The sequence below is a fragment of the Lepisosteus platostomus genome, chromosome 7 (genome assembly GCF_059453375.1).
Source record: "Lepisosteus platostomus isolate fLepPlt1 chromosome 7, fLepPlt1.hap1, whole genome shotgun sequence".
NCBI lineage: Eukaryota > Metazoa > Chordata > Actinopteri > Semionotiformes > Lepisosteidae > Lepisosteus > Lepisosteus platostomus.
This window is the reverse complement of record NC_142617.1, coordinates 63,200,869-63,225,520: the sequence shown is the minus strand read 5'-3', so window position 1 is coordinate 63,225,520 and position 24,652 is coordinate 63,200,869. Positions and strand designations below refer to the sequence as shown.

Below are 24,652 nucleotides of genomic sequence, written 5' to 3'. Positions count from 1 at the left end.
CATTAATAGAATAATTTTCTTTAGTTGCTACACAATCAGTTTAAATTAGATTAAATTTTAACAAGATTTCTTAAGGATGTCCTTTGTCACCTGGGTAACAATATTCTTGCAAACATAAATAGCTCACTGGAACAGTTGTAGCCTCCTTTATATTCGCCCTGGTAAAACGCCTTCTTGAAGATCCCAGTTGAGATTGTTTTTAAAGTAATTTTAGATTTCTTACAACGCATTACAAATCTTTCTTTTCTAGCTGTAGGTGATTGAAATGGCAAGGTTTAAAGCGAAAAGAATTCCCGAGTATATAAGAATAATTTTGAAAAGTTTCAGTCTGGGATTCACGCCAGGGACCCTTGACACTGCCCTAGTAAGAGTAACAAATGATTTATTGTCGAGTGCAGATTTCGCTGTTATTTCTATTCTGGTTCGTTTAGTACTGCTTTTGGGTCATTCCATAGGTGTCTCTGATGAGTGATTAAACTGGCTTAGACCTTTTTAACATTCTGTTTTTGTAGGGATTTCAGTCAGGTGTGGTAAATTTTAAACTGCGGTGCTCCTCCGAGTTCTGTTATTTCTTTATACATTACCCTAGGTGATATTTTTGGCTCTTTCATTTGAAATCACGTAAAAAATCTGATAAACATCTGTTTGATCATTTACGAAATACTGCCAGAATGACATATTTTCTCTCTTAATTCAAGATAGAGAAAGTCATTTGTGTATTGATTTCGATACTTTATACTGGGCTTGCAAGTCAAGCCTCGTTCTATGTCTACAAGGCACGTTACACCATTGGGGAAGTTTAAAGAGCAAAGAAAGAACACACAGCCTAGGAATCTTTTATTTCAATACACAAGTTAGTTGAGATCAAATTGTCACTTAGTTTGGCGACCTGGCCAAGAGACAGACAGACATTGTTTCACAAGGCCTGTGCTGGCATTTCCTCTATTGGCGTTCAGAGGGATATGCCATTGTTTTTAAAAACGCACTGTTTATTCATGTTCGTTGGGGATGGTGGATACCGGCCTTTTTTTGTATTCCAACATGAATGCTCAGACGTAAACCAAAAATTTATACTTTTATGCAGTAAACAGTTGTATTGAATCATCCATTTTCTAACTGCTTGATCCATTACAGGGTCACAGTGGAGCCAGAGCCTATCCTGGCAAGCAACAGGAACAAGATGGGATTAGCTCTGGATGGGACAACAGTTCATCGCATCAGGAAACGCACAGACATACACTCACACTGCGGCCCATTTTTCCCACACACTAATTAACTACAAATATGTTTTTGCACGGTGGGAGGAAAGCAGAGCACCCAGAGGAAACCGACAAACACAGGAAGAACATAGAAACCCCGGGCAGATAGCACCCCAAGTCTGGGATGAAACCCAGGGCCCCAACACTGCGAGGCGGCAATGCTGACCACTGCGCCCCGGTGTCGTCCTCTCTAATATTATATTTGACATGTAATACAATGATTCAGTTCCACACTCTAAAGCTAAAATAGGAAATACATATTTTTACACTAGCAAGAAAATAACTTTGATGGTAAAGTGTCGAACAGTATTAGACATACTTTAATGAAACAGAACACGCTGCCTACTCGCACTCATCAAGTCAGTTACTAACGAGATATATTTCCTCTGTGTTACAGGAAATATCATTTCACGATGTAATTTTAGTTTGCATTAACAAATATGCATGTTGTATGATTGCATAATCATTGTTCACTATTATGACTTTCATCTTTTATTATGTATGAAACTTTATTACAAACATAAATCTGCAGAATAGCTAGTTATTTTTATGGCATATCTTTTGTGGAGAGAGAAACATTGGAGACCTGTAACAGCCCATTATCTTTCAGTTCAGTTCTGCTTACATTTCCCAGGGGGAATAGTAAATGACTTGTAAAGTCCTATATTAGCCTTGACAGTAACCTTATGGTTAATGATGAAACATTGATATGCAGTGCAGCAGTAAGCCACATTTACACCAGAGCAACTTCATATGAGGGGATCATTTATCCAGCATAATAGGACTTATGGATAAGGAGTCCAAGCTCTGCAGAAGAGAAAGCCTACACTCAACTGTCAAATAGAAATATATATTTTTCTCTCATTAAGTTTTGTTTGTAAACCATCATTTCCTTTGTCCAGCACTTTCCTTATTTAATGCAGACACCACCACCCTATGGCCAGAATCTTGTCATTGTCTCATAAAAAGAACACGCTGCCTTAGCTGTTTGTGTTCAGGATTACTGAAAAATATAAAAATAAAGTACATCAACAAGCACCCAGTAGGAGCCGACTCCCTGACAAAATTCAACGGGGCTTCACCCTGGTTTGGCTTAAACTCTGGATGAATTTATTTCAAAGCATGATTTTGATGCGAGTTTTGACGTAAACACCTTATATTGTGTAACAAAAAGGTGAGCTATGTGTAAGAGGTTCTCATTGCTCTATAACCCAGTGTCAAATGGCCCAGGATGAAGCAAACCCTGTCCCACGCTGCCCGCTTGGGATCCGAGAGGGATTTTGTTTGACATGAAGAATCAATAGGAAGTATAGGATACGAGAATAATAGGAAACGAGTACACCATTCACAGCCCTTTCCTCAGGATTACTATATGTAAATGCAAACAAGGCTGTTGATCATCTGTAACTTGGCTTGCAGTTCAATTAATTTTCCGATTTTTCTAACAGCCCCTTGTGCCCCCTAATTTCTCCTTCATCAGAATCATCCACATTACCGTTTCACCTTACCTTCTCAAACCTCTTTTCAGATATTTCTTTCTCCTCCAAAAAACTTGTTTGGCACTGCACTTGGAATGCCGCAGGACGTAGCTCAGCTTGGGCCGTCTCTTCCTGTTGTTGACAATTTTCTAGTCTCATAAATTTCACCTCGATGGAGAGACCCCCTCTGCTGACTCCTCTCCCACCCCCTCTTCCACCACGCATGGCCAAAGCTTTTCCTCCCGGTGTCACTGATCACGACAGCCACTGGCCATCTCGCCACGGGGAGAACTCTCAAACCAGCAATATCCCCGAAACAACACGCAGTGGGTGCCTCACAGTGTGTTGTGTGCAGAGATACAATGGGGGGCAGGTGACATCATTTGCCAGCTAATTCATTTCCATTCCACACCCATTGTGTTTTCTTTGCGTCTTGCTTATTGCCGAGCTGTCCCGGATTGTTGTTGGCTATTATGACAGGAGTAACAGCTTCCGAAAAAGAAACTGGATGCTGCTAAAGGAAATCAGCCTCTCAAAGTAATCTGGGGAATCTCTTAAAAAACCAGAACTACAGTCTCAGATCTTCTCTCTAAAGTGATACCCTTGGGATGGCTTACGTATGTTAAGTGATTTATTCTCATATGCTTTGTGATTTGAGAACTCTTCAGGAAGGTACACACAGGATATAGGAATGATCATATTTGCATTTCCTAAGAGTTTTGACTCTGCTGTGTGGGTGGCAGGAGCTACAGTAACCAGGAGTAGTTTCACCAGAAACCATGACTTCTAGAAAGGCCAGCTGGAAAGTTTGCCTTTTTTTAAAAAGATTTAGTAACAAAGAAAGAAAAATTAATCCAAGTATCCAAAGTAGATGTAAAATATACACAACAAACTGTATTTTTTGACTCGTAATGGTTGGATATAAAATGTATTGGAGCACCAATACAAAATAAGAACATGGAAGTTTTTTTTTTTGCTTTTTCCCGTTTTGTTTTTTAAAAAAGCCACAGATTATTCTACAGAAAGCAAAGGTCTTTGTACAGAAAGAAGCAACAGTAGGGTTCTTCTCATCTCCTACATCTTAATAAAACTTGCAGCTCCAATTCATTTCAGAGGCAAAAATAAAAAAAAATAACAGCTGCCAACTGCTAACCTATGACACTACAGATACACAAAACATAGCTTTATATTTAAAACACAGGATATGTAAGAAAATGTCTTTTGAAAATTGTGAAAAAAGTGCAATACAGGTTTGACTGTCTACAACTTAATAGTTCAATTCCCCGACGGGTCCTTTTCTTTTTTTTTTTGCTCAGCTTTGAACAACATTTCTAACATTTTGTATCCATAAGTAAATTTTCTTACAGTTATATTAACATTCATGAGGATGTACATTATGAGAAACATGATATTCACAAAAGTAGACTAGTATTATGATTTCAATGACATTCTTTGGGTAGAAGGGTGGAGGAAAACAAGTTTAAAACATGAACACGAATTATTTTACATTTCAGTTGTTTACAGAACTAATTGTGTTTCTTCATATAAAAAGCAAATGAAGCCGAAAAACCATTGTCTGGAAGTCCCATTCAAAAGGCAACACCCTTTGCATTTTTTTATTAAAAAATAGCAGTTCCAAATTTGTAAATTACTGCCTTCCCCATAAATGTTAGAAATTATTGAAAAGGTTTGTGTCCTGAGTTCTTCCAGTTTTGGAATGGGTCACAGGTATCTGAAAACAAAAGAAAGTGTGTTCTATAACTGATGTTATCTAGGACACTTTCCAGCTAGTGCTGACTCAGGAAAGATCTCTCCTGCTTTAGTGGAACACACGCTACGCTTTGTTCCTCCTGAAGGAAAGCTGACTCTCCGGGTCTGTGATTTTTCAAGTCAATTCTCTCCTTGGCCTCACAATCAACACCTACTGTCATCTACATTACACAGCTCTTCTCCAGACCAGTTCCACATTGAAAAAGCCTCAATATTTCCTCCCTGCCCTCTTCCCAAATTAGAAGCATTCGAATGTCAGTCAACACTCTCCTCCAGTAAGCAGTCTGGCCCTTATGAGCACTTGCTGACCCTTTGGAAGATCTGCTGACCCAGGATGCCTTGAAATTGGGGTACCCCACCCATAGATTTTAGGGACCAGTGCTTTTTTTTTTAAATGAGGAAAGGTTGATATGACCAAAAGGAGAGGGAGACCCCAGGCAAAACTAGAGGCTAATACCGCCCTAGGGTATAACAGCATCCATAATTAACTGAAATGATCAATTTCACCTTCAGAACAAAAGTTAGCTTTAGAAATGAATTAAATGGAATCGCAGTTCTTGAAATTACTGTACAAAGCTACTGAAGGCTGTTGCTCTTCATGAAATAATAAGAATGACAAGTCAGGACCATGGAGATAAGTCTTTGAATGGGGACTCCCATACAAAACAGATCTAATTTACAATGGGGGGAGGGAAATAGTTTCTTGACATAACAATGCAAATAAAATAGAATAAAATTAAAAATACACAACATTCCCCCACTGGACAGAAGCTTCATGAGCTACGAGATATCTTAGTGTTTCACGCTCACATCCAGGAACACGTCAACGATGGAGAGAGAATGAGGCAGTTTATATATATAAACTATATATATATAAAATTAAAAAGAAACAATAATAGAAAATAATAGTAATGTGGCACAATATATAACACAGAACAGGGAAACGGGCACATCATTCGCTCTGAACGCTGGATACAAAATGGAAATAAAGAGCGAGGGATGTCCCGTGTCCACCTCATATGAAAAGGGTGATTCATGAAAACGCACAATGACACACTAACGCAATGTCCAAACACTGTAGACCTGTGCCCAAGAGCACCAAGACAAAAACCGGCATACTTCTTTATTTTTTCCTTTTTCTTAGAGTTACAAAATGGTGCCTGTCCGAATAACGGTCTCCATGGTAACCGAAGGAAAAAAAAAGCCCGTTTCCGCTGATAAAAATGAAACTTCCATCAGCTAATTGCTGTTTGTACTGAAAATCTTTGTTCTTCTTAAAAACGTGAGCTGTCTCTTTTTAAAACGGCCATCTCCTTCCTGAGAGTAAGTGAGGTGAGCCAAGAGTTTCAGTTTTTTTTATTTTTTGAAGTTTTGCAAATCCTTTTTTTCTGCTCCATTCAGGGAATATTGAGACATTCCATTTCGCTCAGGCTGTGGTGATGGCATTGAGGTCCTTCATCAAACCCTCTAGGTGGGCCATTTCCTCGGACAGTTCATCCGCCTCGTAGTTCTAAAGGAAAGGAACAGGGTTACTGCCGGGGATGGGGGTGGAGTTGGTCAATGGGACTGCAGCGCAAGGCCAATACAGAATTTAAAAAAGGCGGGAACATTAACACAGCCAGAGGCGACCATTGCCACAGCATCAGGAAGCGTGATGTTACAAAGATGCGCAGAAAGCAAAACAACAAAACACAAGTCAAACGAGGTATTAAAAAAAGGGAAACGGAGACCGACAAGAAGGCAGCCGATGGTGATTGAAGAAATGAGCAGAGAAAAAACAAGAGGGGAGGAACAAAAACAGACAGAGAAGAAGAGAAGGGAGATAAAAATAAAAAAAAATAATTAGAACCAAAACTGAGTCTTGACTTCTTTGGTGGAAAAAAGTCTAACAGCCATTTCCAAAAATAAAACTTACACCTACAAAGCAAAACAAAATTACATTTACTGGTAAGGAACAAACTGCAACTAAGCCTAAATCATATGCCTGATAGTAGAGATGCAGTAGACTGTAAGAAACTGTTTAAAAATACAACACTACCCTGCAACCTTTCCAAAACTAAAAGAATTCAAAATAATTCAGAATGTGGCACATGGACAGCGTGTTTGTTGACAAGCTTTAGCTAGCTGGAGGTTTAAGACTGAAATAACCTGCTCAACTCAGTTTAACTCATGGGTCTCAAACTCGGTTCATGGAAGGCTTAGTGTCTTCTGCGTTTTGCTCCAACTCATTAGTCAATTAAGCAATTACCTAATTATTTTCTTAGCTAGGCACGTAAAATATTTTGTTTTGAGCTCCTGTGCACTCTAAACATTTACTTCATTAAAAGGTACCTTTAAAATTATGAAGTGAATTAAACATTTTGATCAACCAGGTAACAGAGCTCAGGTGGAACAAAAACCACAAGACACTGGGACCTGCAGGAAATGAGTTTCACACCTCTGGATTAATCCGTTTGTTCCCATAGCAACATCTGCAAATTATAATCTAAAAATAACTGACAAACAGAGATTGATATAAAGAGGAGAGTAGAACAAGTGACGGTGCTGAAATGGGGAAATTTGGAGGTGGTCTTTATTGACTAACTAGTAATTGGTTGATCAGTAAGTTCTGGGACAAAATGCAGAAACACTCTGCCAGAACAAATAACCAGATTCATTAAAATGCAGGAGTAAGGACCAAATTATTTTAAAATAAAAATATTTGGCTAAACTGCCATGTTTGTATTGTTTAATACATAATCAACTAACCAAATCAACTTGCTAGAGAGTGCATAAATCCTGATTGCTGCTAGCTCTGCACTTACACAGTACTTACCTACAGTCCAGTTCCAGGCTGTGCCCCTCTCCAGGCAGTGCATCCGAATGTATATAACAAAAATAAATCATATTTACGGACTGTACTCACGCTCTCAACATCCTCCAGCATTTTGCTGGTCTCTGGCACGTCAGGGGCACTGGGCACTATGACAGGCATTGGTGAGCGCGTCCTGCCCAGTGTGCCAATGGAGGCTGTCTTCACTGAGTGCACCTGGGAAGCTGGCCCTAGAACAGGAGGAGAAACTGAGCAGCTGGAGTGGCACAATGACAGACTTGTGGTCGGAATAGGACAGTGCAAATGTGGCATAGGATACCGATCCCAGTTTTTTAGAAAGGGCTGGAGGAGGTTGGAATCAATTAACAGGTCAAAACAGGTCCGACAGGTGCTCTCGTTTGTAACCTTTCTTGTGTTCAAAGGCTGACTGCATGCCCACACACATGCCCAGCTACCAACTTTGGCCTTAATTTTCTATATAATATCGTTAAAGCAAGTCAAATGTCTGAAGTGTAGCAAGTGACAATGGCTCAGTTTAGACAAGTGGAATTAGAAATACTGTCTCTGAAATTCAAGGACAGGGAGAAAGATAGGTACAGCAGGAGCAGAACCAGTTCTTAAACCCAAACCGCGCGGTGCCCTGACCCGCTGCGTCATACCCCCCCAGTCTGAGAGGCGTGATGTCCCGGGGCCCCCACCTGTCTGGGTGAGCAGTGGTGTGCTGGGTAGGGCGGGGGACTCGAAGGAGGTGCCCGGGGTGGGCACAGCGGGCACGGCGAAGCTCTTCAGGGGGTGGGTGGGCCGCACGTGCGCGGTGGGCGGGTTGTAGCTCTCCTCCTCGGGGGCGGAGCTCAGGAAGCTGGCGCCGCTGTCCGGCTCGGGGTGGTCCACGGCGCAAGCCGGCTGCACTGGGACGGGCAAGGGGTCAGCGCTGGGCGTGTTCCTCACCGATTCTGCAAACACAGGCACACAGCCATCACGCCCCCCGCCGCCGGTCACCGCTCGTTCGGGCTCTGTCGTACATGACTGCCAGTCGTCATCGGAAGAACTTGGAGAAATCCACTCTACTAAGGCACATCTCCCTCCTGCCTTCAGCAACTGCTTAAAGACCTACAGTATTTGATCAGTTTAGGTGATTCTGCCCCCCTCTTGTTTGCAAAATGTCTCATTTTAATATACCAATGCGTAAAAAAGTCAATGATTAATAATGGTTTCTATTCTGAATTTCATTAATCAAAAACAACTCGCTTGTCATCAAGTATTACTTTGCAGATAACTTCGATAATGTGAGGACCTTAATTTTTTTTTTACTGTTTTAAGCCATGGCATTTTCTGTTACAATGGGGCAATTACAGTCTTCATCATTGACTCAGTCCAAGTTCTACAATTCTTTGGCTTTGCTGATGGTCTGGCCTGACTTATCCCATTGAGTGCCTGGTGATTTATTTAGATCGGGGGACTGAGATGGGCATCGAATCATCTAATATATTCAATTGCGTTAGAGTAATACTTTAATATGCCTGAAGATAAAATGTCAATATTTAAAAATATCTGTAATATGTGGTATCTATAATATATGATAATCGGCGGACTTGGAATGTACACTTTTACTTCCACTTCACATAACTAGCCATGCTAGATGTGCTTTTTTTTATTTACCTTCTCAACTGAATAAATTTGACCTATTATGTTAAAAAAATGCCAATTTATGCTTATTGAGAGACTCCTGAAAGTGCTTCTGTGATTTTTCAAACAGCAGAAAGTAGGACTCTGCACACCAGACTCGGCAAACAGCTCAGTTAGGCATTTTTCTCATGCTTTTTTCCCCCTGATGTTTCAGTTTTTACAGCAAACAGAAAAATGTTTTCAATTTTTTTTCTCTCCATTACAGCCATTCATTCCATTTAACACAAATAAGAAACAACATTCCCATTCGACCCAAATCATCTCCATTACTGTAACAAAGTCAGCTGTGATTCAACGAGAGCTGTCTCACCATTAGTTATTTGTAGTGGAAATGAAAAACAAACGGCCAACCCATTTAACTGCACTTTAGAAGGTGCGTGAGGCAATATCGCCTGTCAAGCTAACACATCTTTCATGGCAGAGGATGAGAAATGGGAAACTCGTCTCTGTCAGGGTTGACTGGCCATGTGGAAAGAAAAGTGTTTGTTTCCAAATACAAGCAGAGTATCGCAGAGCCAATGGAGGAAAAACAAAAACTGAAAGCCTGTTAAAACAGGGAACCTGGCAACCAACTTGAACAGATAACAAGCATGCTTGTTTCAGCAAAATTAAAGAATTAATGTACAGCTGACTGCAGTGCTTTTCAATCTACATTGATTTCCTCTAGCAGCTCCTCTTGCGATCATGTTTAAATGCACAGTGGTCTAGTTAGACAAGTTCTTACTGAAAAGATTTCAGAAGAAATGTTTTTTTGCACAAATCTTTTAATTAAACTGAAAGCTATATATCCGTTTAGAAATATATAGAACGTCTCCTACTCCATGCTCACTGTGCCGGCCTCATTAGAACATGTTTCATAAGCTACACACATGCATATATTTATTTAGTTTGATCTATTTTAATGTTTTTTATTTATATGGACAATGTCCTGAAGTAAACATAATGATTACAGAAACCTATTTCAATGAAAGCCTTAACCACAACATTTTAAAATATTCACATTGCATTACTCTAAAAATATAATACTATAATAAATAATTAGATACCATCATTTAACAAAGAAGGCAAATGAAACATTTTTATAGGAATCGTCAGTTCTTATCAAATGCTCCTGAAATTCAGTAGTGCATCAACTAACATATGAAATAGGGGGAAAAAAAACAAATGTATTTAAAAACATAATGAACAGCACCTTAGGACTGACCACTCACCGTGGAAACAAACAGAACTGAGCAGCGTTGCTGAAAGCCCCACTGAGGCACGAAGATGAGAGCTGAGCAGTCAAGGAGCGGCAGAGGGACTAAATCTCTCAAAGGGCATTTCCACAATCAGCCTAAGATACCTGACGGTTAACCAGATACTCACGGATGTCCATATTGTATGGTGATTTGGAACAAAGATTTTTTTTATTCGGTGCAAAATATTGTGCGTGGACTCCCATGGTATTGTTTTTATTTTGGGATCTGGTGTGAGACTACCCATACACTTCAATAAGAGGCTCAATATTGTTCTGCAATTTCTTTTTTTTTTTAATACAGAACAAGATGGTTCATGCTGTCTGGGCGGCCTGATTGGGACTTCCTATACGGTGGCTGCCACAGTAGCTGGTATTCACAGGTGCTCAGACTCTCTCCCAGAATCCCCCGCGCAGACTGGCAGCCTCACCTGCGGAGTGGGCCCTGTCTACGTGGGAGATGGGAGTGGCGAGAGGCCGCGGGTTGATCTGATGGTGAAGATGGCTGCGAGTCGGGGAGGCCAGGCTGCCGGAGTGATAATGATGGTGATGGTTATCGAGGGAATGGATGGGGTGAGCACTAATCACAGCTGTGAATGAACACAACAGAGAGAGACGCCATTTACAGAAGGAACACACACACTTGGGAGCAAGACAGGACAGGGTCAGTAAAGCCGGACGCTGGGTACAGCAGAAAGCATCAGAACTGTATCAGGGTATGATCAAAGAAGGCCACCACTCAGTTCTCGTCTTTTCTCAGTTCTACAAACTTGACTGCCATGCAGTACTGCCGCCATGTTTTTCCTCTGGGGCAGGTTTTTGAAATTCTAGGTGGAAATGAGCCATTTTTTCCCCTCATAAGGCAGCCCCTGAAAAGGATTCAAAAGTCATGGGCGCAGAGGTTTGTTCAGCAGCTGGATCAAAATGGAACTACAAGTTTCGAAGTTATGATAAGTAAAACACCGCAGTGCTGTAATCGGGGCCGATTGGCCTCGCGATGCATTGACCAATTTTCAGTGAAGAGGCTTTCAGTTAAATCCAAATTGCACTCTAAATTGTTCCACTGCCAATGGAAATGTGCAGGTGGGTAGAAAATCAATACTAGGCAATTCCAAGGCAATGAAAAATGTGTAGATTATAGTGCAGTGAAATAATATGTGTCCTAGGAGAGCAGCCTTCTCTTATTTGCTCTGCTGTTTTTAAATTACAAAAATGAGAAAGAAAAGCACAGACAAACGATGACCCTTGAAGGTGTTAAAATTGTGCCAAATTCTCCTGAGTTTTGGTTTGCGGTGCGGGGACATACTTTACAACCACCGACTCGCCTCACATTCACAGCACATAGAGCACAGGAAGGTTAAACACTCCCTGAATGCAGTGTGGGACCAGCAGCTCAATGAGACCCCAGGGTGGGCAGCTGGACTTACGCTGTGGAGGCTGGGCGTCAAAGGGCATCATCATTTTGGGTCTCATCCCCCGTCTCCCTGCCAGTGTTGACATGCTGTCTTCTGACTCGTGCCCTGCAAGCCAAACAAAACAGCGACCACCCTGTCAGCCGGATGTCAGACGGGGGCCCCTACAGCTTAAAATTCACCCCTGTGCTTAAACCACCACTGTTTGTAGAGGACGAGATGTGCTTTCTGTTTCGTAATCCTGTTACATGGCTTTGCCAGCCAAGTAGATCTCTGAACCCAAAATAACTTCCTTTGTGATATTGTGGGTCCCTTACAAAGCTGCTCAGATTCTCTAAATTAGATGAATCAGGACAGGTCTTACCTTCATCAGACAGGACAGGGAATGCCTGGTCTAAAAACATTACCTCATGCTGTATTATATATCGTAGGTTTTAACAGACACTACAGTCTTCCCATCATAACCTTGTGTTTTCTTATGTATTTCCTATTGAAAATGCTGACGATACCTCAGATACAACTAGCTCGCTACAGTGTAAATAAGGGACTACAGACTTTTCTTCTCAGTGTTCTTTGCTCAATTAACCTCACTGTCACTACCAATACAGCAACCCTCATCCACACTGGTAGCTGTTGACCCCTATGTAAAGTGTGTTAAACATGTTATGAAGATTGTAACGAGTTTAATGTATAACATTACCTGGGGTACTGTCTATATCTGTTTATATTTAATTTGCTACACATCTAAGGCAATCACTTAACATACATTGGTTTTACAAGACTTCCTTTCCTCCACTGGCTGAAATTAAGTTTACAGATTTCCTATTGTCCAAGGCATTCATGTTTGATTTTCTTTCTTGTTTTAATGATTTTTTTTTTACATTTGCAAAGCTCGACTTTGTAAAAAACTAATTTTCAATGAGTGCTTCTGTTTCACTCATCTTGCCAAAATCCCCATTCTCAGTTAATTTCAAAATGGGTTGATTGGTCTGCTCTGGAGGCAGAGCTCCACGTACAGTACATCTTTACAGTGTTCTTCCTCACTCTAGAGGGCGGTAAAGAACTACGTCTTTGACAAAGCAATGAGGAATCATAAATTGGCCTGCACATTGTTACTGAAGGAATACTCAAGATCAGAATTTATGTGAAGAATGTACAATACTGCATATCTCAATGCCAAACCTCAGTTAATATGGTTACACTGTATATACTTCAAAACCCATTACCAATGGAATTCTGACATAAGCATTACCAAATCTATTTCTCCTAACATGATCTTCCAAGCAGACTCAAATATCTAATATATTTCAAATATTTTTCCAATCACCAGTGCCTTTCCTAGCTGTCAATCAGGTACAACACTTCATTGCGTTACCAATACTAAATACCAAATATTTAATTTTATAAATGTTATTTTTTGGCGAGGATTGTCAAAAACACATAAATTATGGGATTTGGGCACAGTATAATGTGAACGAACTGGAATTAAAATACAATGACTACAGTACATGCAAAACTGCTTGAAGCAGGTATACTGTCAATATACCTTCAATACTGTAAAATATTCTATCATTGTTCTGAAAATGATACCAGAAATCTTGTATTTATGAATGCAAAGTATAAAGAAATGGAGTAGAAGTTATTAATATTACTGCTTTAAGATTTTTAATAGATCGCAGGGCTTTGGGGTGTTATGATGGCTAAACGCAGATTTTATGTCAAAATTGAACATAATTCATTTTTCAGGCTGCTTTGCATCAGCTGCTTCAGTTAGTAAATAAGTCATCCATCCATCTTCTAAACACTTTATCTAATGCAGGGCCACAGAGGAGCCCAAGCTCATCTTGACAGGATATACCCTGGACAGGACTCCAGTCTCTCACAGGGCACACACTGACACACACAGCAGGACTAATTGTACCAGACGCCAATTAATCTATCAGTATGTCTTGGGAGTCTGGGAGGAAACCGGAGCACCCGGACCAAAGCCATGTGTACACGGGGAGAACATGCAAACTCCACACAGACAGCGACCCGGGAATCAAACCCTGGGCCCCAGCGCTGCAAACGGCAATCAGTATGAAACTAATCCTTACAAAACAGTGCTAAAACATTCTAAACCAAGGGTCTTCGAAGCCAAAGACCCCCGACCAATAACACCATAGGGTTTCCTAGGATCTGTCCTAAGCCGGAGTCACAATCATACTCGTTTACACAGGAAAAAAAATAGAAACTGCAAAGGTTTTCCTTTCTTACGCCCACACAGTCTGTGTAAATGTCTGCTGTTGATTAACTTGGGCTATGGCTGCAGAGCCGGACTTTGGTGTTCGTTGGCCCCAGGCACTTTCACTCCGACATGCGCAAAAAGAGGCGTAAACGCTAATTGAATGACGTCGATTGACGTGACGCACTTTAAACTATCCCAATGCTAAACCACCTGATTGACGGAGCGAGTCGAGTGACCATCACTGCCACACTTCTAGTGTCTAGAACAGCCGCTAGAGAGCGTGTGGCTATTGATTTGGAGCACCTATCGTATTGTTTTGTTTCAACTCGTTTTCTGTTAGTCACTAGTGTTTCCCTAAACATTTCGCAGGCCCTGGGCACTGTGCCCACAGTGCCAAATGGGAAATCTGGCACTGTATGGCCGCAACCCCTGGATGGCTGGTTAAGCCACGAGAGAACCCCTCCTGACCAACACTTCCCCCTGGCAGAGGTCAAAGAAAACATGGCAGTGTCTTGACTTGTCCCCCTGAGAAAAAGAAAGAGCAGTGTGACGCAGGGGCGCGCGATGTCGGCAGGGCCGGCGGGCGGCCGGGAGACCTCACCGCGGCAGGAGCTGCGGCGCTGGTGGATGGTGTTGTCCGCGGCGCTGTCGACGGGGGTGATGTCCTGAGAGGTGCGGGGGATCGGCGTGTCGGTCATGACCGGGTTGGGCTCGGGCGACTTGTCGATGGGCTTCAGCTCCAGCCGCTCGTGGTGGATCCACAGGTCCGGGGGCTTCAGGTCCTTGGAATTGCCCTTGTACTTGTGGGAGCCATTGGCCGACTTGCAGGCCGCCCGCTTCCTGCCGAGCAGAGAGAAAGCCACCGGGTTCAGGAGGAGGCAAACCGAGCTGCACTCCACACCCCGAGGCTGAGCAAGGACCAAACATCTCCAAAATCAGGGTACCACAAAATCACACCAGGTGTCCGACATGATAGCCTTCTGAAGGGGGAGCAGCAACCCCATTTTCCTATTTCGGGGTTCGAAAGAATCGTCATTGATGAGTGCATTTCAAACCAAAACAAAAGTAAGACGTACCCAGCAACTTGTAAAAACCACACAAAATAAACGAAATTTCCAGGTATGTACAGCACCATACTGCTGTCATTGGCCGCGATTCAGAACGAGGCAACAAAACCTCCGGTGACGTGTAGCGGCCCTATTACATTGTAAACATGCAGGCTTGTGAATACATCTCTTTTAATCCAATAGATATATCGCTCTCGACCTCCGAGGTGGTTTTCCGACAAATACTACTTACTTATTAACTCTGCATGCAGATCATATTGGAACATTTCTGCCATGAAGCATCTGCTGCACAAGCTGTCTTATTCTCCTTTATAAATCGCATTACATCACAGTGACTAGCGAGCAGGAAGGGCCGCTTCACGTCACAATTTGCACAAACCATGGTATTTGCAATACCATCAATTCATTTATTTTGTTACCAAGATGTACTGTAGTAACCAGTCTGAGAAACGAGGACTGCAGCTCCCCTTTAATGTCAACCATTCCAGAGCACATGAGACACCAGCTCAGTCTCCAGCCCTGTCACATTTTCAGGTGCAGGTTTGGTTGGAGACCTCCAAGAAACCAGCAACAGAGCGGAGAGAGGGGGAGCTCAGATGGGTTTTCGGGGTTGTGTTGGACACCTACTTCTTTTGCTGGGAAGTGGTGCGGCGGGTGCAGATGACGGCCACCACAACCACAATGATGATGGTGAAAGCTCCCACAGAGATGATGATGATCAGCAGGATGCTGCTGTCCAGGGAGGACGTTGGGCTCCCGGAGAAACCCGTCTTTCCTGGAGCACAGGAAGAAAGTGTGGTCACACAACAGCGTGGGGATCCCTTATGGAACTACTCCAACTCATTCACAGATTCAGAAATGGCTTACTGTACTTCTCTTGGCTGTGGAAAGGGAGCTTCTCCCATATTTAAAATGCCAGCATAAAACCAAAAAGGTGAAACTTATCTACAGATTTTATCTTATTTTATCTCATAACACAGAGTATGAAGATGAAGATACGTACTGTAGATGTTATAAAGCCATTATTCATGCTTCCACAGCGACTCAGAGTCAGAGAAGAGACTGACTCCAGCCATGTTAGAATAAAGACTGCCATGTGACTACCATGACCCTAGACACAGGACAGTTTTTGTGCAGATGCGGAGCTTTGCCAAACCTGTTGTAATGTTACAGTGCCACTATTCCAATGTCCTTGCACAAATGTGAACAATTTACCATGACATGCAAAAGCGCTATTAAATACTTGTTATAGAATTAAAGCATGAAGCAGCCACAGTGACAAAGTCTTCGCCTTGCGTCCTGCTATTTCCCTTCTGCTTTTTTCTTTTTCATTTTCTGTCCTTTGGGAAATTAAAGGCATAGCAAGAAAATGAACAAGTAACAACTGGTTTCAGGATTTCGGGATCTTCATTAAGATTTTTAATACTTAGTTCTGTGGTTTCTAAATGGTTTACGGCTTATCCCTGCCCACCAGAAGCAAGTGGAGATTGTAAGAACGACAACACTCAGCCCTTAAAAAGGTAGTGTGAAGAACCCACCAGCAGGCCAGAGACGTGCCTTATTGCTCCTGTGGAGGGAACAGTCTCATTCTCCAAAAGACAGATGTTGTCTTGGTGTAGAAGGGTATACATACAGTATATATTTAACCTGATGTCACATGTGCAAACCCAGCCAAGAGAACAGGAACTATTTGAACACAATGAACTACATTACATAACAGAGCAAAGCCTGCAAACACTTCCACCTCTGTACAGGGAAAGCATTTCGGAGAAATAAATCGATCTATAACAAAGCCTAAGAGGTGGGAAAACAAAAACAATCTGCTTATTACAAAAACAGCCAATACATGACTCATTAAAGAGATCGCACTATTGGGAGAACATCCAACAATATAGTCAAGCTGTACAGCAGGTTAAAAAAATCAATTGCAGAGTAAATCCACTTGAGGCTGAATGAGTTCACAATACATAATATTTAAAAATGCTTAAGAAAAACCTTCCAGTTGATGTGAGATGAGCTGCTTTCTGTTGAATATTTTTCAATTGCTGACTCTTTCCACCTCTTAAGTGTGATTTATGGCTGATACCCATCACTAATCCCAGAGTCGAACTCCCTTTTCAGTCCTGCAGCTTCTGAAACAGTACCGTCGTACGTGGTTGTGCATTTTGCCAAATGTTGAAAGAGACGCATCAAGAATATTTTTTTCCAAGAGAATGGAGATGTAGTGTAAAACAATCCACAGCTACAATATTTGATTTGCTAAACCGGAACGGAGTGAAGATGCAACAAGTCTGTCGTGTCTGTAAGAACGCTGGCTATGAGCTGGTGGATTGAAGAGCTACAAGAACGGCAGAAGTAAAGGAGTACATTACCGTGTGGGGAGCCCACACCATGGTCTGGAGAAGTGGGTCGCCCACCTGGCTTTACTGGGGAACTGGCTGGATACACAAACACAGGAAACACGGTTAAAAAGAGTCCACAAACACAAAAAGGATTCACCTGGAGATAAACAATACACACTGTATGCTGCCCCTCTAAATATGTTTGAAGTGAATTTATTAGATGAGTGACGAGAGAACAGCCCAGTGATAGAAGACAGATGCAGAGCGAGAAGTTATTCTCCTTTCTGGGGAAAAGCTGGCATTTCAGCATCAGAAATGAGAAATTCACATATGTTTTTTTTTTAAATCTTCAAATGAACATCCTATAGCCAGAATGTTGGGTACAGATGCACTGGGCTGAAAGTAATCTCACCCTACAGGTGTTTTTTTTCTTCTCCTAAAAATCTTATTCTCATAATGTCATATGATATGAATCATAATTATCATTATGAAGTAGCTAGACGACTTCACCTCCTTCATACATTTTTTTTTTGCCAGTGCAAGGCAGTGCTCTTGTCCAGGTGCTGCACTCTGGCTAAGTGATGCTGAGGAGTGGAAGTCTCCCTGATAAACTAACAAGACGTCTATGCTGTTTTTAGAGCGCTCGTCCAGAAGCACGACATGCTTTGAATCACACATCACAAATGTTAAGAGAGCAAATACTAGAACGTGACAAAGACGAGACAATAGAAAAATGGAAGAGAGACACGAAGCAGGGTCTCTGAGGCCCAGAGAGGTGTAAAACCCTAACCTAATTTTTTTAAATACCCTGACAAGAATGAACTCTGCCATTCTCCAGCCTATACATGTACTGTAATCCTCCATAACGCTCATATCTTAAACCTGCATTTTCCATGGCTCAGTTTTGAGTCAATGTGAGAGAATATATATAATATGCAACATTAAACAAAGTTTCAAGTAAAGCTTTAGCACATGAAATCAGCCAATCGGTAGTAAGAATCTAACAAGTTTTCAAACCGGAGCCTACAATGACTAGCAGCAGTGGTAGTACTATAGCAGAAAGAATCACAAGAACACAATTTTATTTATGAGAGCTTTTCTACAAACTCAAAGTACTAACACCACATCTTGCGGGTCTTGATTTCTCTGCTAGAACAGGGTCAGTGAAACCCAGAAGAGATCAACTTCTCTGGGTTTTCAGAAGCTGGCTGCTCAACATATTTCACATTCACACCACATGGTAACAGGAATCTAAGCGCAAACTAACTTCAAAGGACCAGATTTGCCACATTTCCTTATCTCCTCTAGCCAGCTGGGAATCTTGAGCCGAATCAGAATGCCCCCCCCCCCTTTTTGTTTGGATGAGGTTGGAATTTTTGCCTGCAAATGAGGAGGACAGCTGTGGTTGCTTGGAAACAAACAGAAAATGACAAAGGGAAGGAAATCGGAAAGAAATGTGAAGACTGGGAGATGAAGGAACAGAAGAAAGGTAACATTACCTTGGTCATTAGCCATTTTGTCAGAAGATTCAGCTAACAGGTCAAGCACAAAAAGCAGGGAGAGAAAATACAAAGCAGTTCAGTTAGAGGGGAAAAGCAGGGAGGAAGCGAGGCAGGGCTTTGAAGAAAAAAGCTAATATGGCAACAGAGAAACTTCTGAATGGCCTCCTTCAGTCTCACAAACTGTCTCTGATGGCTCATGAGCTGAAAAACTGCTTAAAGCAAAGTGAAAAAAGACAACCGGAGCTGAACATGACAGCAGGATCTGGGGCACAACTAAATCACACTGTTTCTTCTGCATCCCATCCTACTTTATTACAAAACAGTGTGCTTTTGAATAATCTCTGGATTCTTTTCAAATGCAGAGGCAAATAGTTGGATTCCAGAAAAACCATAGATCCCTCCAGTGAGCAATAACAGCTCATTAAAACAGCTTTAAACACAAAGCTACTACAAGTTAATAGGGGGATAAATATCAGAACTGCTGCGGGCTTCTCCACTGAACACCTTGTATCAGTCCAAATGCGCCATACTAATCCAAAACAAACTCTACTTGTAAAAACATGAAGATTAAAGCTAATATTTTTTTATAGTTACGACACACAAATTACAGGTCGTGTCTGGTTGCACAATTTCAAGTCTGTTTCCATGTTGCTCCAATTAGAGATAAATTCACTGGAATACATTACCCAAAGCTAAAGCTCCCTGTAAATTTCCACTTCTTTGGATTGTAAGTAACAGAAGCAACAAGAAGCAGTAGTAAATACTGCCAAAGCACAGCTGGCATGCCACTGTGTGAACGAGTGCGGAAAAAAATCATTTGTTGATTCTGACATGCTGCAGTTTAAAACCCATGTCTCATCAAATGAACTATCAATAATCAAATGAATGATCAAATATTCCTAATCTCATCCTGTTGGGTGGTGCAGTCCAAGTGCTGTTCAAACAGCATGCTGCTGTCTAGGTGACCGCACTCACAGAAGCAGCAGGTATGCACTGTGTGGCTCCACTAACGCACATTCCTCTGGTGACAGAAAGGCATGCACAAGGATCCACGAGTGCAGCAGTCCAGTGCCAGCGTTCTCTCTTAGTCCTCAAATGCTACATTTGGCTTTTTCCCTAACACACAGCCGATCCCAACCAATCATTCTCCTGTGGGGATACCTTTGGGAGTCCTGAACTGTACGGCCTCAGACATGGGCCCCATTCCCTTGGAATTGCGGGCCTGGATTTTGAAGTAGTACGGCGTGTCGAGGGTTAAATCCTGGATCTGGTGCGTCAGCCTGTTCCCCACCACAGGCTCAATCACCCAGTCGTGCACCTCAGCGTTCACCTCCGTGCTGTAATAAATGATGTAGCCTGAAATATTTGGGGGAAAAAAAACACGGTCATGAAATCCCAGCTCTGACTGTTGCGCGGCTGCTAGCTCAGTTAAGGACGTAATTATCCTCCAAGTCACAGTTTCTCATCTGGGGGTGAGTTTCTCATTGCGATGGGACGGCTGCAGAAGACCCTCGCCGAAGAATGGGACTCTCAGCAAATACGTCAGTCAAGCTCAGTTTGGCTGCAGCCTGTGTTTTTCTTTGTTTTGCACCTGTCAGCTAAACAATTTTAAGGACCTGTTTATTTATTCACACATCAGCTTGGTTTTCCAAACCACCTTCTGCAGTAGCGTTAATGCAACATGCATGCTTTATTTAAAAGTATAAATGCTCTTGCCGAGTATGTGTTCCAACTAAAAGGTAATTAAAAGTAATTTTTTAGTCAGTGACACGTCAATCTCATTAGTGATTTGTTTTAGTTTTCACATTACAGTCCTGGACAACTCCTTCCACAAACATGAGCTACTGGTGGCCAGATGTTATGTCACTTTTGATTAATCAAACTATTTCTATATATGGACGACATCAGATGACAATAAAACAGACTGAATGGAGGGAATTATAATTAAGAAGACCTTCATTGCACAAGAAATGAGTAAACAAAGGTTCAAATTAAGACATAGGCTGATCTTAACATGTGAACAAGCCTGTCAGTAATAAGAGCCATCAACCTTGGGTTCACTACACTGCATTTAATATCAGTCTAAGAGTGTTTCTTCCACTGAGGACACTGGCTGCTCTCTCTGGACTCAACAGTACCTGTGATTTTTCCATTGGCTTCAGAAGGAGGCTGCCAGTTGACAATGATAGTCCTTGGCCTGCCTTCCTTGCTGACCACAGTCACATCTTTGGGGGGAGAGCTGGGAACTGCAGAGAAGAAAGGCATTATGGGTCAGAAAAGGGACATGAAACAACAAGATTTTTTTACTTCCTTATTTTTTCTATGCATTTCTCTACTCTTTAATTTCTTACTTTTAGGATATGCCTAACCCTCTTATTTCAGCCCAAGATTGTTAGTTCCCAAGCTCTGTATTTTAGAACAATCCTCTGTAAAGACTTCAGAGAAGTGTGGCAATGAGCAGGGGAAATGTGCAACTGCTCCATCGAGTTTTCTGAAGTCCAAAGGGAAACCTTTTTCCTTCCGGCTTACACAACTCTTCAACATCTCAGCTAGTCTGTCTTCAAAGAGGCATTTTAGGTTCTTTTGTCGGCTCAGGTAGTTGCAATTGGCTAATGACAAATTCAAGCAATGCCCATAGAAAAGTAAAGGAATTAGTCAAGTGACTGCAAAATGTAAAATTAGTACACCTGATCTTGAGATTAATATAAGATAGCTTATACAGTACGGGCTGTTGACTACAACAAAGACTGAATTACACAAGAAATGGTCATCACTGAAAATGCAAAGGAAACCTCAGATTGCTTACTAGTCTCAAAGGTGGTTCCATGAGCAGTCATACTCCATGTGCTTGTTCTCCTGCCTTTCGTGACTTTTACTGAAAACTCATAAAGCGTGTTGGGCTTCAGGCCTGTGACCATATAGCTGAGGTTGGTGGTGTTTGCAGTCTGAAAAAAATGGAATTTTTGCATTAAACAAAAAAATTGGAAAAAATAAAATGACATGAAATAGAAGTACCTTTGTAGATACAAAAAAAGGAGCTCAGGCACACTGCTTCACTCAAACAAATACCCCTTCTAAAATTATATCTGATTATAATTTTTTTCAATAATGATATAGATATTAAACAGAAAACAAATTCTAAAGAGCCAGTGGAAATAGAATGTCTTTAAAATAAAGATGCAGTAAAATCACCAATACCTATTACAAAAGACAAATGTTATATTCATTGGATATAAGGGATTATTAAGGGATAAAGAAAATCTGAAGCAATCTATAGCTATAAAGTGATACGAAATGAGAGTTTTGTTCTGGAGTTTTGTGTTAATGTTATTAAATTCCACTTTCATGGTAACATCAGTGTTCAGTGACTGGTTTCTCTGTAGGTTCAGCTGCACGTTCTGCTCAGGGACCTCTAGATCAGTTCCCCATTTCAGCCACTAGAGGGCGCCCACCTCAAGTGAAAACCGAACAGGAGACAATGCATCAGCAGTCTTTAGCCAGCCCAAGCAGCTTCTCTACGGGAAATAGAAATGCGCACCAAAAATGTACAAAAACGATCTCTGCAGCTTCTCACTCTAACTGATCCTTACTTGAAAAGTCTGCTCCAGGTCATTTACAGGTCTCGGCAGGAGAGGCCATGGAATTCTACCTCAACCAGGCAAGCACAAACAGCAATAGCGAAAACCTGACATCAATGCACAGGGTGCTGACATGACCACAGTTCAGCTGACTGAAGATCTGAGGAGAATGTAACTTGGTGTGGGCTGTACGCGGTCCAACACAGGTTAATAAAATCTGAAGTGCAGGAATTCCAAAGGCGTCTCCTCATGTCTAGCTGATGTACAACGGTGTATGATGTTATAAGGGTCAAATTCTGGTCTCACCGAACACCTGGGGCGTTAGAAATGCAATGTGTTCGATTTGGCTTATTTATGACGGAGCGATATTGAAATGGGAAGCTGTTGTCAAGTTTTTAAACGGCACAGGGAAACTATGCCTTTAAAGCAAAGATTACTCTGCATTTCACATCGCAGCTCCATCAAAGAGGCGGCAAAAACAGGTATTTTCTGTCTTTTTCTGGGGAACGTCTGACTGCTTCTTCAAAACGTAAAATCTTGGTGGTCTGTTAACTTTAAGAAGCTGATTGTTGTTTACTACTGAAAGACAACCTTTGAGAAAAAACCTGAAATGTCAAAAAGTTCTGCATGACCCGATTATAAATGCAGAAAGCTAATACTAACATTCACCTTTGCCAGTACAACTTATTTCTTACATTAATTTCCTTCAGTATTCTACAGCTATTATGACTGAGTGCTTGAAATTATGGATGCCACTTTCATCAATGCAGACAGAGAGAAACCTTCCTAAGTGGGGTTGCCAGTATGAGGCCTGTCAGACTGAAGACTAACACTTTTTCCTAAGACAGGACTTTCAAATTCATTTTACAGCTGGAGTTGACTAATACATGTGATTAGGATTCTAACAGTCTGATGTAATTGCATTTTTATCCAATGCACAATGTCCTTGTTGAATAATTTATAAATATCTGTTCATCAAATCCTTTCTTGTTAATGTACTCATACCTCAGTGATGTATTTCCTATGTGCCTTGAGTCAGTGAAACACTTTTAAATTAACTGGATTCTACCCCCTGAACTTAAATTTCACAACATAGTTACAAATAAAAACTGGCACTTAGCACGTTATGCAGCACAGGGGAAAAAGGCATTAGCATGCACCTCAGAAAGCATCTGGAATTTAAAGGGCTTTGGTAACAGGTCAGTTTGAAGATTTTATTATAAAATGTTCCACATTACCAAGAAGCTCTAATTAGCTTGGGGCTGTCCTTTAACCATTTAAAAAGAAGCGTTACTAAAATATTATTTGGCAAGACAGGCTGGATTCTCCAAACTCCCATATTTTCCAGCACACAGTGTAAGCTGATATATCTTAAATGGTTACATTTCCTATCCATGTTCACTGTGGCCTCAATCTAAACAGTTTCTGCAAAAAGAGTAAAAAGCCTGTTCAGCTGTACTGTGGCAGTTTTATTTGGACACCTCCTTATTCCTCAGAAACAAATTAAGGAGAAATGTATAAACACTCATCTTCTGCGTCATTTTTTGGACCACACTCGGCTTTAATAAACTTTACAGTTTCGGTGGAAGTCAGCCCTCAGCCCAGGGGAGAGAGTGGGGGGGTTTCTCTAGGTGAGCTGTCCTGGGCTGTTTGTTGGCCTTTTGTGGCATTGTCTCAGCCTTGCTGATCTCTGCTGAAATTATCAGCCCTGCGGTGCTTTCTACTGTCACTTACTGCCTCTTTCAACAGGCTTGCCCTCTACCTCATTCCCTCCAATATCTTATTTGCAGCCCTCCATGTGATACCAAGGGGAAGTGCAATACTGCATTGGGGAAGGACGCTCTGTGGCTCAGGATCTGCGCCTGTGGCTGGAAGGTGGCCGCTTCGTATCCTGCGGACGGCAGAGGAATCCTACTCCGTTGGGCCCCTGAGCAAGGCCCTTAACCCCAGCTGCTCCAGAGGTGCCGTATAAATGGCTGAACCTGCGCTCTGACCCCCAGCGTCTCTCCTTGTCTCTGTGTCTCATTGAGAGCAAGCTGGGGCATGCGAAGACAAATTCCTAATACTAGAAATAGAATATGGCCAATAAAGTGATCTATCGATCTATCTACCTAAAAGTCATGTCGTAGAGCTGACTGAACCCATATGAAACAGGACTCATGCCTGGCCACGAGCCAGTTTCAGAAGAGACGTCACACTAGGGAGTGGCACAGTGCATGCTGTGAGCCCCTGAGTGGCCCAAATCGAATCCCACCAGGGCAATCTGCACACATTACACTTCCACA

General features: G+C 41.8%; 1 protein-coding gene across 8 annotated transcripts in view; it reads right to left on the bottom strand.

Annotated features, from left to right (window-relative positions):
- Positions 1-3,605: 3,605 nt before the first annotated feature.
- Positions 3,606-24,652, bottom strand: part of LOC148659455 (neogenin-like) — a 201,614-nt gene continuing 180,567 nt past the window's right edge. For 3 of the 8 annotated variants that reach the window (XM_088641691.1, XM_088641693.1, XM_088641694.1), the window contains exons 18-29: positions 21,596-21,734; positions 20,928-21,035; positions 19,951-20,145; positions 18,787-18,819; positions 17,318-17,383; positions 15,573-15,720; positions 14,480-14,718; positions 11,667-11,759; positions 10,671-10,829; positions 8,018-8,272; positions 7,413-7,549; positions 3,606-6,017 (exon numbers count right to left, since the gene is read on the bottom strand). In XM_088641691.1, the coding sequence (XP_088497817.1) occupies positions 5,934-6,017; positions 7,413-7,549; positions 8,018-8,272; positions 10,671-10,829; positions 11,667-11,759; positions 14,480-14,718; positions 15,573-15,720; positions 17,318-17,383; positions 18,787-18,819; positions 19,951-20,145; positions 20,928-21,035; positions 21,596-21,734 (1,656 nt within the window). In that variant the 3' untranslated portion in view covers positions 3,606-5,933. Of the gene's footprint in view, positions 6,074-7,412; positions 7,550-8,017; positions 8,273-10,670; positions 10,830-11,666; positions 11,760-14,479; positions 14,719-15,572; positions 15,721-17,317; positions 17,384-18,786; positions 18,820-19,950; positions 20,146-20,927; positions 21,036-21,595; positions 21,735-24,652 lie in introns of all 8 variants that reach the window. The other 5 variants (XM_088641697.1, XM_088641698.1, XM_088641695.1 and 2 more) reach the window with 4 other exon arrangements.